This window comes from Perca flavescens, chromosome 14, assembly GCF_004354835.1.
Source record: "Perca flavescens isolate YP-PL-M2 chromosome 14, PFLA_1.0, whole genome shotgun sequence".
Classification (NCBI taxonomy): domain Eukaryota; kingdom Metazoa; phylum Chordata; class Actinopteri; order Perciformes; family Percidae; genus Perca; species Perca flavescens.
This window is the reverse complement of record NC_041344.1, coordinates 8,162,891-8,176,902: the sequence shown is the minus strand read 5'-3', so window position 1 is coordinate 8,176,902 and position 14,012 is coordinate 8,162,891. Positions and strand designations below refer to the sequence as shown.

Genomic DNA, 14,012 nt, shown 5'->3' with positions numbered 1-14,012 from the left:
TTGTCGGTCTCCAAATGTTTTTTTTAACTCTCTCTCTCTCTCTCTCTCTCTCTCTCTCTCTCTCTCTCTCTCTCTCTCTCTCTCTCTCTCTCTCTGCACCGAGCTCCGCCTTATCTTCTATGGTGACACCGTTATCAATCGAGTATGGATTGGTCAGTAGGCGGTGCTTTAACACCGGTTGATCTCTGATCTCCAACTTAACCTGCTCCCGACCAGGTTAGGTGTTCAGCAGAGATGGGAGTAAGTCACACATGGGCAAGTCACAAGCAAGTCTCAAGTCTTAACCTTCAAGTCTCAAGCAAGTCCAAGTCGTTTTTTGTGACAATCAAGCAAGTCAAGTCAAGTCATAGCTTTGGTCAAGCAAGTCACAAGTCAAGTCATACCAAAGTGTCCATTTTTAAACAAGCTAAAGACAGTGATTATGAACTGCTGGAGTTTTATTTGCATTTTTTACTCAATATTCAAAAGACATTGCGTCCACATACATCTGAAGAGTTTAAATTAACACAGATAAAAAAGCACAGCCTAAAACTGACATTAGGCCAACAATAAATCAACATTGTTCAATATGCCTCAAACATGACATCAAATCATGAAATCCCTTCAAACAATTTCAAGTATAATGGTTCTTAAGTCAAATAATATTCTTCAAACATGCCTCACTTTTATGAGACAGAAACACATCCTTTAACCTTTCCTTCTCCTAAAGAACAAAACATATTCTTTAAGAGGAGCTGAATCCTCCCAAAAATCACCTTTGCTTATCACATGGAATGGAAAGTATATGTTGATATTTGTCAGTGTATTTGTGAGTGAATGTTTGAGAAAGAGTGAGTGAAAAGTTATTAATATTGGTGAGTGAATGTGCATGTATGTGAGAGTGCAGTGTGTTGTATTTGTGCCTAGCTTTATTCACATATACATCTGCATGTGTGTGTGTGTGTTTAGAGAGAGAGAGAGAGAGAGAGAGAGAGAGAGAGCAGTTTGTGTTGTGTGTGTGTGTGTAAGTGTGCCTAGTTTTATTCGCTCTTACCGCCACCTTGAACAAAGAGGGGAGGGTGTGCTTATTCATGGCCAAAAACTGAAGGGACTTCTGTCCATCACAAACGTCCAAATAGTGGTTCAGTTGAATATGGAGACTGGAACCCGAATCTCTCCGATTTGAAGTGTCTGATGAAATTCAACGTCGGAATTTTTTGTACTGCAGACCTTGCAAACTGCCGTTCGTTTTTTTCTTTGCCTGGTCAGATGTGTAATCCTTATAGCCAAACTTTATTATTTTCTGTGCAGAGGGATAGGCGCCGATTTACGTTTTCCTCCGAGGGTGCTCACACGCGCACACAAAAAAAGTGTTTGCATTTCAGAACCTTAGGAAATGGACAGCGGCCGACACGAACACACGCGCCATAATAAAGCCGTAACGTAGGCCTAGCCTAAAGGCTCTCTTTCAACTCAGGACAGCGCCACTTCTCACTAATACAGACAGGATTGGAGATGAAAAGTTTAACTGGCACGTAACCGCGATCAGCTTCGTGAGAAATTAAGAATCAATGCCACCGACATAACCAATCACACTATGACAGACGCTCCACAACTGCAGTGTTTAATTTTAGATTCACGTAAAAATGAACTGGCAGTCTGGCACACGTGGGCGGTCAGTATTTTCCGTGGGTGCTCGAGCTCCGGAGCACCCACGGTATCGGCGCCCATGAGAGGGATCCATGACGTTAAGTTACTAGCCATAGCCAGTGTTTGTTTACTGAGGCCGCGCGCCGCGTCATCATATCAACGGCTCCTGCGCATGCAACAGCACTAAAATCGTAAAGTTAACTCCTCCTCAATATCAGAGGGGGAAAAAATAGATTTATTAAACAGAAAATCAAGTCATTTCAAGTCATTTGACTCAAGTCTAAGTCAAGTCTCAAGTCATGAATATCGAGTCAAAGTCGAGTCGAGTCTTTTATGAATGTTAATCAAGCAAGTCTCAACTCCTAACATTTGCGACTCGAGTCTAACTCGAGTCAAGTCATGTGACTCGAGTCCCCCATGTCTGGTGTTCAGCATGAGTTACCACGGCGATAGAACCCGATAACAACTAATCCACCTTCCTGGTCCAGAAAACCCTGGGTTGAACCTGAAGTTAGCTCGTTAATGCCAAATCTTGCTTCGTAGTCCAGGCCTCTGGTCTGCCAGGAAGAATGGGCTAAAATTCCTCAACGATGTGCAGGTCTGATCCACAGCTACAGGAAGCGCCTGGTTGAGGTTATTGCTGCCAAGGAGGGGGGGGTCAACCACTTATTAATTCTAAGTGTTCACTTACTTTTTCCATTGCCATTTTCAATGTTGAATAAGTGTGTTCAATAAAGACATGAAAGATCTGAATTTGTTTATTTTAGACACATTGTTTGTCAATCCCCTTGATTTAGATGAAGATCAGATCACATTTTATGTCAAATTTATTCAGAAAACCATGAAATTCCAAAAGGTTCACATACTTTTTCTTGCCACTGTATTAACATATTCACATGGAGAGGATATTGAAAAGTCTGGTAGTAAACTGATCCAGTGACTTGTGGACAGTTTTGTTCTGTCCTTCCAGTTTGGTAATATGGTCTTTTTTTTGATAATGATTAGTGATATTAATATTAATGCAGGTTTGACATGTTTGTAATGTGAAGATTTCACCAAGTGAAGCAGTGATGAGTCTTTATAGAAGGCTGAGGCCAGTGTTGTAGTTCTCAACATCAGTCTTGGTCTCAAGACCACTCTTTGAAGGTTTCGGTCTCGTCTCGGAATCTGACGCATTTTTACTCGGTCTTGTCTTGTCTCAGATCTTTGGATCCAATCCCATGATCTTCCTCAGCAGACGGAGTTCACCCAGTTCTCATGGAATATTTTAACTTCTAAGCCAACGTGGACAAGAAGTCTCACAAATGCTGAGAGGAATGGGAATTTGAAAATCCACATTTTAATAACATCTGCTGAGGAAAAGTATGTGATATGATTAAAAGCTCAACAACAGCTACTGGATGGATGTTGTGAAGAGATTGTTGAAAGTCAAGAATGATCTCAATGTATTTGTTGGGTTGTTGATTTGCATGTAGGAGAAATTGTGTTTTTGCATACTTTTATATAGAGACAGTTATAGGATTTCTTTTTTTTATTATTTGTATGAGTTCCTAATTGGCTCTTGTTGATTCTTTGGCATGAATCCAATAAGAACATGAGATTGTAATGTGATATGAATGGATGGTGTCATCTTGAGTTAGCTGTGTGATTCAGCTGTCTGTGCTCTCTCTGCAGGTGATGGTTAGAGCAACTGGGAACAGCTGAGGATGTTCCCAGTAGCAGGAGGTTATTTAAGTCTGGATGCAGTGCAGCCCTCTCTCTGGCTGACTCTCCACTCTGCTGCAGCTTTGCTCCTCTCCCGTCTGCTTTAGTTCTCTACTCTGCTCCTATCAGCCTTTACAACACCAGCACATGTGTATGTTGTCCACTCACACCCATCACACAATACTAACTTCACTGATATCTACATCCCATCATTGAATTACTAAAGTTAAACCTACAAGTCCCTGCTTAAAAGCAGCACACCACCATTAAAAACAATCCACATTTGGGACAATGATGGCATTGATCCATTAAAAGGATGTTTTTACTGCACTAACTTGGACCTCTTCCATAGCTTGGACTTGTTAATGATACTAGTATTTTATTTAGTGTGGAAATATGCAAAAGAAAGGTTAAGGCCAGAAATGTCTGACATTGACAAACATATGAACACTCTTAAGGGGGGGCAGGTTTAAATGCATTTTATTTTTCATGAAAATGTTTCAGTGCTTTGTAAAGACAATTCAGCCACTCAGCTGGGATGACATGTGTCAAAAATGTACTTGGTTTTGAGAAGGATGATAATACCATCCTGTCCCCATATACCACTGAGTCCTCACATCCCACCATATCCTCACATACCACAACGTCCCCATATACCACCATGTCCCTATATACTACCAAGTCCTCACATACCACACACAGGGACAGGGATACAAGGTTGGATAATCAGGGCTTCTCGGACATTTAAAGTGCCTGGTTCTGTTCAAGCTGCAGTCACAATGTGTGGAGATGCTGCTGAGCTTTGAGAGGGGCCTCCGTCAGATGGAGAGTGGAACACATTCACTGCTGTGGTCCATCAGCAGGAGGCTAGAGGGAACGACAGAGGCCATGGACCGCAACTCAGCCCCTCTCCCCACCCTAAAACCTCCATATCTCTGAGGCGTTTAGTATCCAGCGGTGTTCCAGCAGTGACTCCATCCAGCAAACATCCAGGCAGTCGCTCCAAGAGTCTCCTCACCAGAGGTCAACGCCAACGTGGAGCTCAGACAGCAAACGCTCCTGAAAAGGAAGAACTCTGTTTTTTCTTTTAGTTCTTTAGTTTCTGGATTTAAATTCAAATGGGCACGGTGTTGTATTTGTATTGACATCATTTGAAATAAACACCGTTTTAAAACGTTCAAACTAACTGTGGTTAATTGTACTTCTACAAGATAGCTTGTATCAGTTGTTTCTTTCCTGTCGTAAGGTTGGATTTTACAAGCACAACTATAAAATAAACAGTTTTTTAACAAATAATTTTGTAGTAACTAATGTCTTACATTCAGGGAGTGGGGGGGAATGTGCTGCAAATACACTACATACAAAAAGAAAGCATTCATTTGCACTTTATTGTTGAGTGCCATGAATTACTAGAAATCTACCCATAATCCCTTACTGTGTGATGTGGAAATGAGAAACAACAATGTCAAATGTTAGACATCCAATATTAGAGGATATATAATGTAAATGTCTATTTTCAACTCGTTCTGCACAAAGCAGATAGATTAACTTGCAGGTAAGAATTAAATTACTCTGAAATATATATTTAGGGTTGTTATACTAGAGAAAGATCTCTGTCATGAAATCCAGGTACTAACTTCAACAATAATCTTATATAATCTTGATAGAATTTTATCAAACTGAAATCCAGTTTGAATTCGAGGTTTCCTGAGTGTCTCTTGTGCTCCAGTAGTAGGATAGTGTTATTGGGTCTTAACAGTCTGAATCTCTTTAGGAACTATTCTGTTCCAGTGGTTGTATTTTTGTTGCTAATGCTTTTCTCTTCATTCAATGAATATTGTAATGGGTGGTGAAGATACGGAACGGTTATGTGTAAGTCTATGTGCTTTAAAGATTATTGATGTATACATAGTGTGTGTGTGTGTGTGTGTGTGTGTGTGTGTGTGTGTGTGTGTGTGTGTGTGTGTGTGTGTGTCCTCAGTGAAGTGTATCAGTCTCTGCAGTATCTTCCAGCTGCAGCAGTCAGTTCAGTTTCTGTTCAGTCTGACTGAGGGAGGTTTTTGTACGACGCTTTTTCACTGTGTGAACACACCCCCACTGTGAGCACTCTGACAGTAGTAAACTGCTGCATCTTCAGTCTGGACTCCACTGATGGTCAGAGTGAAGTCAGAGTTTGATCCACTGCCTGTAAAACGATCTGGAATCCCTGATTCTCGCTCAGTAGCATCGTAAATTAGCAGTTTAGGAGTTTCTCCATCTCTCTGTTGGTACCAGGCTAAACAGTGGGAGCTCGAACCAGCAACATAAACATCCTGACTGGTCCTACAGCTGATGGAGACGGAGCCTCCCAGAGCAGAGCTCACTGCTCCAGGCTGAGTCACTGTGACCTGGCCTCTGGACTCTGAGGATACAGAGACAAAAACATAAAGCAGCGTCACGGTTTAGTCGGCTTCATTTCAGAGGGACGGATGTTGATAGAGGAGAGGAGTTTGATTCTCTGGACTTTACCTGTGAAGCAGCAGCAGAGGAGAGTCCAGATGAGGACGGAGATCAAAGTCATGTTTTTGATGAGGAGGATTTCTGTGTCTTCTGTTGTCATGAAGGACAGCTGTCAGTCATCCAGTGTTCAACTCTCAGGACTATAAACTCTCCCAGAGCACTGGAGCATGGTGCTGCTGATGCAAAGTGGCTCTCTATGGAAATGCTCTGACTGACTCCAACAGGAACTTGGATTACTCTGATGATGCTGTTCATCAATGGATCAATCACTTTATCAGAGTATTGATTAGCAATGTGTCACTGCTCATTGTATGAGTCTTTGGTTTGAGTCCATTATTACACTATTTTAGAGGTACCAAATATATTAAGCACAAGTGTTACAAACCACCTTCCCTCCATAGGTTTGCTTCTACAAAAGACTAACGATACTCATACAACAATAAACACAACACAAGATTCAGTGTTAACTTACATTTTGTTAATCGATGTGCATGAATAATATCCCCTCTTTGAGGATAAAGGTGGGTTTAAAAATATACAAACATATTTGCCAAAACTAGCGGGGCCAGAGGGGGTCGAGGCTTAATATTATGGGGACACTGGCCAACCCCCTCCCAGAACCACTGATTCACTACAACACAAATCAATCAAATCACTGTGTGACAGATTATTTTTTCATTCATCATTTACAATAAACATGTTAAACATGTTAAAAATAAACATTGATAATTATCTAGATTTGGGCCAGATTTATTGGGGAATTGTTCACTGAAAGAGAAATTGATATTGTTAGTGGATGTTTAAAATTTCATTTCAAGTAAAGATTAAATACATTTTCATAGTTTGAGCATTAGTTTTAAAAATTTTCACCCAGTTCTAACATATAATGTGTAAACTGTGAATGTGTTTTGGTGAGTTTGTTTGTGTCAAAGTCAGAGAGCCGTGTCTCTCTACAGTGAGAGGTTTTTGTACGGCGGCTCAATGACTTTGTATCACTGTGGTACACGTTCGGTGGAGGAACCAGACTGAATGTTGGAAGTAAGTCAACTGTTTTTCATTTCAGGAGCTATTTTTCTTTGTATTCTTTTATATTCAACCGTCTAAGAAAAATTGTTGCCTTTCAATATTCATGGATATGCGTTTCCACAAAAAGTTTGCTCTAAGACTCAAAGTTCACTTTAGCAACAAATTCAAAAAGTAATTGTAAGTAAAACATTAAATGAATAATTAATTATTTCCAGCTTTAATGGTAAAGTAGCATCTTGAGGGCTTGTAGGTTTAGTTCAGTCTGACAAAGTCAGAGAGCCGTGTCTCTCTACAGTGAGAGGTTTTTGTACGGAGGCTCAATGACTTTGTATCACTGTGGTACACGTTCGGTGGAGGAACCAGACTGGAATTTGGAAGTAAGTTCCTGCACAACAATAGTTAATACATTATTGTGAAGTAATGTTTTAAATTACATTTTTGAATGGGCAGATAAATGTTTTATAGATTGAAATGTATTCATATTTTTATTCATCCTCCTTTATCATGGAGACTAACTCAGAGCAGCATCAATAAATATTTCTGTCAATTTAAATAACTTGATGATGAACACAAAACTTATATTCTACTTAAAATGTTTAAGGTTAGTCTTTAATGTTACACTATGAATATGTCATATTGTTGCAAATTTTGTTTGAAATCTTTTGAACAGTTTGCTAAATAATGACATGATAAGAACATTTCATTGTTTTCAGTTGATTATTTGTATTTGTTTGTTTCCACTAAATACTCAAAATTAATGTATGGTTATGGTTTAAGAATTTGTGAAAGATTTGACATTTTATTTCCAGTGTATAGTTTGATATATATCAGCTCATTGTGTAGATGATTCTCTCTGTGCTGATTTACATGAGAGGCTTCTTAAAGGGAAGTGAAACAATGTGTGAGTGAGTGACTGGTGGAGCAGAAAAACCATCTGACAGAAACTCCTTAAAGGAGAAAACCAACTCTCACACAGTCAAGGTGTCCAAGTGTCTGCTGGTTGATTGACAGCTGTGTGGTCCCTGTCCTCTAAGCTGATTGGTGTCTCCTAGGTGATGTCCGTCCCACCCTGACGGTGCCCCCCTCCAGTGAGGAGCTGCTGAAGGAAGGCCACGCTCATGTGCCTGGCCAACAAGGGCTTCCCCTCAGACTGGAGTCTGGCCTGGAAGGTGGACGGCAGCAGCAGCAGCAGCAGCAGCTGGGAGGAGAGCAGGAGCCCCGGGGTGCTGGGGAAGGACGGCAAATACAGCTGGAGCAGCACCCTGAGGCTCCCTAAAGACCAGTGGGAGAAGGTGGGCTCTGTGACCTGTGAGGCCACCCAGGGCTCCCAGACTCCACTCTCAGAGACACTGAGGAGAGACCAGTGTTCCCAGTCCTGACCTGACTCACTGGGACTCTGCTACTGGTTTCACTCTGATACTGATCTCAGTCTGCTCTCTGCTACTCTCTCTCTCTCTCTCTCTCTCTCTCTCTCTCTCTCTCTCTCTCTCTCTCTGTTTATGTCTTTCCCTCACTCACTGTCTAATTACATGTTTCATTGATAAAGTGTGTTGCATGTTTTAATTTTGATTATTTTAACACAATAAAGTACTCTTCATCGAATCGGTTGTTTCCATGTCTGTTATTGTAAAAGAAACTTTCCAATCGTCTTAATAGTTCCATAAATCTAGAAATTAAACTCAACTGAGTTTAATGTAAAACTTCCTAGACATTTCTCGAGAAAGAAACTATAAGGTAATTTAATAGCATGTTTAATATATTTTGAAAACACAAAACTAATCAGATAATCATTTACGTGACCCAGACAAGATAGAAGTGAATCCATCATTTATTCCGAGTTCTTTAAAGCTCATGTGACTTCAGAAACTGCTTCACTGGAGTAATTTTAAATTAGTTTTTGTAGAAAATCTGATTATTTCAATATATTTATGAAATTCAAATATACTATTTCTCTCATAAATGAAGTGTTTACTATTTTGAATTGTTTTTAGATGTGTCTATAGAATATAATGAATCTGGGTAAACTTCAGAGACTGAGAAGAAATAATTGCAATTGAATTATAAATTAGCATATCATCAGCATATCATATTATAAAAAATATTATCAGCTGTGTGATCTCAAAATATCACATTATATATGCATTTCACTATCAACACAAGTTCATTAAAACATTTCATGTCTTAAGGTGGGTTGGAAAATAAACTGACTTGAATATGAATTAAATAAATTTCGAATTGTACTTAAACACTGAAATAGAAATAAATATTTGATTTCACACCTAAACAAACTGGTGTTAGCTTTAGTAACTTATCTTCTTTTCAGATGTCGTTTGTTCTGATTTTAAATACAATGTTAAGTACACTTTTTCAACAAGACTACTATTATAGCTTACTATAGTATGATCAGTATTTCCTGACATTTTTCTGTTATATAGACTTCAGTGTCAGTCAAACTTCTAAAGTGTCTGTGTTTCTTTAGGTTTATGCAGCCGTTCATTCAGATCAGTTCCTCTCCAGCTGAGGAGGTTTTTGTACGACGTTGTATCACTGTGTGAACGGGGTGCTGTAATCCTGCTGACAGTAATAATCTCCTGCATCTTCAGTCTGAACTCCACTGATGGTCAGAGTGAAGTCAGTTCCAGACTGAGTCCCACTGAAACGATCTGAAACTCCAGACTGACGGGACTGAGCATTATAAATCAAGAGTTTTTCTCTGTAGCATTTCCATGAGCTGATTCTTTTAGAAAGAAGTGATGAGATGATGTAATGCAGGTCCCATCTGCTCGGTGCAGCCTGACAGGGTTTAGCTGTGGTGTCCTACAGCAGGTATGGAGCTGGTGGGAAAGGATGAAAGTCAAACTCTGGTCAGCACCACTGTTACTGCTCTCCTTGACAAAGTCAATGTGAGAGAAAGTCAACAGATTCTTTGGGTTTTTCTCCCAACAATAATGGTCACCACTGTCATCTAATGTGTCTGATCTAAAGCAGGTAACAGGTAGATGGGAATGACCTGCTGTGCTGTGCTCTTTGATACAGAAGTGGTTTTAGATCTTGTGGTAATCTGATCTCCTCAGTGCATAACTTCATATCACATTAACTGTTCTGATAGGATTTTTTTTGGCATTTATGTTTCTAGTAAAACTTTGTTCATCACAATGTGAAAAGAGTCTTAAGAGTCCACCACTGTTTGTTTCATTAGCGATAGAAGTTGACACACGTTCTTCTCATCATATTCTGTTCAAAGTTCCCAAAACAAATACTGTCTTCTCTCTGTCGTCATTACAGTCTGCTGCAGCCAAAGACTGGAACTATCTGCAAAAAACCAATAAAGCTGAAAACTTGTATCTTCATGTCAGCTTTTAACAACTCTGTTATGGACCTTCTCTCTGATACATGCGGCTGTTTTGGGAACCACAAGCATTCCCTCCCCATTATCTGTCTGCTGTTTACTGTTGCCCCATGCTGATTGTTGTTGTCTTGCTGCTGCTGTTTAGCTCTGCATGTTGAATTAGTGCTTGTGTTTGTTGCTCGTGTTCTGTCGTCGTTTGACACCATGCTTGTGTGCTAGACTGTATGTCATTTCTGTTCTGCTTGCTGTGATTGGGTGGTAGTAGTGGAGGTGTTGGAAATGTTTGGATGTTTGCTGTCATCTTTTTAACTGACAATTTGACATTTCTCTATTAGCCCTTACACCCTCCCTTAAAAGGCTTTGCCTTTTGCAAAGCTGCCATTGTAAATATATATGTGTTTTAAATGACTTGCCTGGATAAATACATGATGAAAAAAATAATAATTAAAAAACTCAGACAGTTCTGTGTCCAGAATGAAACAAATAATGAAACACGTTGTTTTGGTAACTGTAATGGGACTATTTTTATAAACTCTTGGTAATTTATTGTGTGTGTGTGTGTGTGTGTGTGTGTGTGTGTGTGTGTGTGTGTGTGTGTGTGTGTCCTCAGTGAAGTGTATCAGTCTCTGCAGTAGCTTCCAGCTGCAGCAGTCAGTTCAGTTTCTGTTCAGTCTGACTGAGGGAGGTTTTTGTACGACGCTTTTTCACTGTGTGGACACCCACTGGCTGTTGGGATAGTGAAGACTCTGACAGTAGTAAACTGCTGGATCTTCAGTCTGGACTCCACTGATGGTCAGAGTGAAGTCAGAGTTTGATCCACTGCCTGTAAAACGATCTGGAATCCCTGATTGTCGAGTGCTAGTAAGACGAATGAGCAGTTTAGGAGTTTCTCCATCTCTCTGTTGGTACCAGGCTAAATAGTGGTACGGGCTAGAAAAATAAACATCCTGACTGGTCCTACAGCTGATGGAGACGGAGCCTCCCAGAGCAGAGCTCACTGCTCCAGGCTGAGTCACTGTGTATTGACCTCTGGACTCTGAGGATACAGAGACAAAAACATAAAGCAGCGTCACGGTTTAGTCGGCTTCATTTCAGAGGGACGGATGTTGATAGAGGAGAGGAGTTTGATTCTCTGGACTTTACCTGTGAAGCAGCAGCAGAGGAGAGTCCAGATGAGGACGGAGATCAAAGTCATGTTTTTGATGAGGAGGATTTCTGTGTCTTCTGTTGTCATGAAGGACAGCTGTCAGTCATCCAGTGTTCAACTCTCAGGACTATAAACTCTCCCAGAGCACTGGAGCATGGTGCTGCTGATGCAAAGTGGCTCTCTATGGAAATGCTCTGACTGACTCCAACAGGGACTTGGATTACTCTGATGATGCTGTTCATCAATGGATCAATCACTTTATCAGAGTATTGATTAGCAATGTGTCACTGCTCATTGTATGAGTCTTTGGTTTGAGTCCATTATTACACTATTTTAGAGGTACCAAATATATTAAGCACAAGTGTTTCAAACCACCTTCCCTCCATAGGTTTGCTTCTACAACAAACTAACGATACTCATACAACAATAAACACAACACAAGATTCAGTGTTAACTTACATTTTGTTTATCGATGTGCATGAATAATATCCCCTCTTTGAGGATAAAGGTGGGTTTAAAAATATACAAACATTTTTGCCAAAACTAGCGGGGCCAGAGGGGGGACGAGGCTTAATATTATGGGGACACTGGCCAACCCCCTCCCAGAACCACTGATTCACTACAACACAAATCAATCAAATCACTGTGAGACAGATTATTATTTTTTCATTCATCATTTACAATAAAAATGTTAAACATGTTAAAAATAAACATTGATAATTATCTAGATTTGGGCCAGATTTATTGGGAAATTGTTCACTGAAAGAGAAATTGATATTGTTAGTGGATGTTTAAAATTTCATTTCAAGTAAAGATTAAATACATTTTCATAGTTTGAGCATTAGTTTTAAAAATTTTCACCCAGTTCTAACATATAATGTGTAAACTGTGAATGTGTTTTGGTGAGTTTGTTTGTGTCAAAGTCAGAGAGCCGTGTCTCTCTACAGTGAGAGGTTTTTGTACGGCGGCTCAATGACTTTGTATCACTGTGGTACACGTTCGGTGGAGGAACCAGACTGGAATTTGGAAGTAAGTCAACTGTTTTTCATTTCAGGAGCTATTTTTCTTTGTATTCTTTTATATTCAACCGTCTAAGAAAAATTGTTGCCTTTCAATATTCATGGATATGCGTTTCCACAAAAAGTTTGCTCTAAGACTCAAAGTTCACTTTAGCAACAAATTCAAAAAGTAATTGTAAGTAAAACATTAAATGAATAATTAATTATTTCCAGCTTTAATGGTAAAGTAGCATCTTGAGGGCTTGTAGGTTTAGTTCAGTCTGACAAAGTCAGAGAGCCGTGTCTCTCTACAGTGAGAGGTTTTTGTACGGCGGCTCAATGACTTTGTATCACTGTGGTACACGTTCGGTGGAGGAACCAGACTGGAATTTGGAAGTAAGTTCCTGCACAACAATAGTTAATACATTATTGTGAAGTAATGTTTTAAATTACATTTTTGAATGGGCAGATAAATGTTTTATTGATGAAATGTATTCATATTTTTATTCATCCTCCTTTATCATGGAGACTAACTCAGAGCAGCATCAATAAATATTTCTGTCAATTTAAATAACTTGATGATGAACACAAAACTTATATTCTACTTAAAATGTTTAAGGTTAGTCTTTAATGTTACACTATGAATATAATGTCATATTGTTGCAAATTTTGTTTGAAATCTTTTGAACAGTTTGCTAAATAATGACATGATAAGAACATTTCATTGTTTTCAGTTGATTATTTGTATTTGTTTGTTTCCACTAAATACTCAAAATTAATGTATGGTTATGGTTTAAGACTTTGTGAAAGATTTGACATTTATTTCCAGTGTATAGTTTGATATATATCAGCTCATTGTGTAGATGATTCTCTCTGTGCTGATTTACATGAGAGGCTTCTTAAAGGGAAGTGAAACAATGTGTGAGTGAGTGACTGGTGGAGCAGAAAAACCATCTGACAGAAACTCCTTAAAGGAGAAAACCAACTCTCACACAGTCAAGGTGTCCAAGTGTCTGCTGGTTGATTGACAGCTGTGTGGTCCCTGTCCTCTAAGCTGATTGGTGTCTCCTAGGTGATGTCCGTCCCACCCTGACAGTGCTGCCCCCCTCCAGTGAGGAGCTGCTGAAGGGGAAGGCCACGCTCATGTGCCTGGCCAACAAGGGCTTCCCCTCAGACTGGAGTCTGGCCTGGAAGGTGGACGGCAGCAGCAGCAGCAGCAGCTGGGAGGAGAGCAGGAGCCCCGGGGTGCTGGGGAAGGACGGCAAATACAGCTGGAGCAGCACCCTGAGGCTCCCTAAAGACCAGTGGGAGAATGTGGGCTCTGTGACCTGTGAGGCCACCCAGGGCTCCCAGACTCCACTCTCAGAGACACTGAGGAGAGACCAGTGTTCCCAGTCCTGACCTGACTCACTGGGACTCTGCTACTGGTTTCACTCTGATACTGATCTCAGTCTGCTCTCTGCTACTCTCTCTCTCTCTCTCTCTCTCTCTCTCACTCACTCACTGTCTGATTACATGTTTCATTGACGTGTTGCATGTTTTAATTTTGATTATTTTAACACAATAAAGTACTTTTCATCAAATCAGTTGTTTCCACGTCTGTTATTGTAAAAGAAACCGATATGTCTGCCTAATAGTTCCATAAATCTAGAAATGTTAA

General features: G+C 40.0%; 4 gene segments (V, D, J or C); 2 read left to right on the top strand and 2 right to left on the bottom strand.

Annotated features, from left to right (window-relative positions):
- Nucleotides 1-5,408: 5,408 nt before the first annotated feature.
- On the bottom strand, nucleotides 5,409-5,893 carry LOC114568578 (Ig kappa chain V region 3381-like). The segment is given in 2 exon segments: nucleotides 5,409-5,734; nucleotides 5,842-5,893. Coding segments are annotated over 2 exon segments (378 nt in total).
- A 2,075-nt stretch (nucleotides 5,894-7,968) lies between these two features.
- LOC114568802 (Ig kappa-b4 chain C region-like) lies at nucleotides 7,969-8,460 on the top strand. The segment is given in 1 exon segment: nucleotides 7,969-8,460. A coding segment is annotated over 1 exon segment (261 nt).
- A 2,427-nt stretch (nucleotides 8,461-10,887) lies between these two features.
- LOC114568793 (Ig kappa chain V region 3547-like) lies at nucleotides 10,888-11,402 on the bottom strand. The segment is given in 2 exon segments: nucleotides 10,888-11,243; nucleotides 11,351-11,402. Coding segments are annotated over 2 exon segments (384 nt in total).
- A 937-nt stretch (nucleotides 11,403-12,339) lies between these two features.
- LOC114568807 (Ig kappa-b4 chain C region-like) lies at nucleotides 12,340-13,938 on the top strand. The segment is given in 2 exon segments: nucleotides 12,340-12,383; nucleotides 13,425-13,938. A coding segment is annotated over 1 exon segment (258 nt).
- The last annotated feature ends 74 nt before the right edge of the window (nucleotides 13,939-14,012 follow it).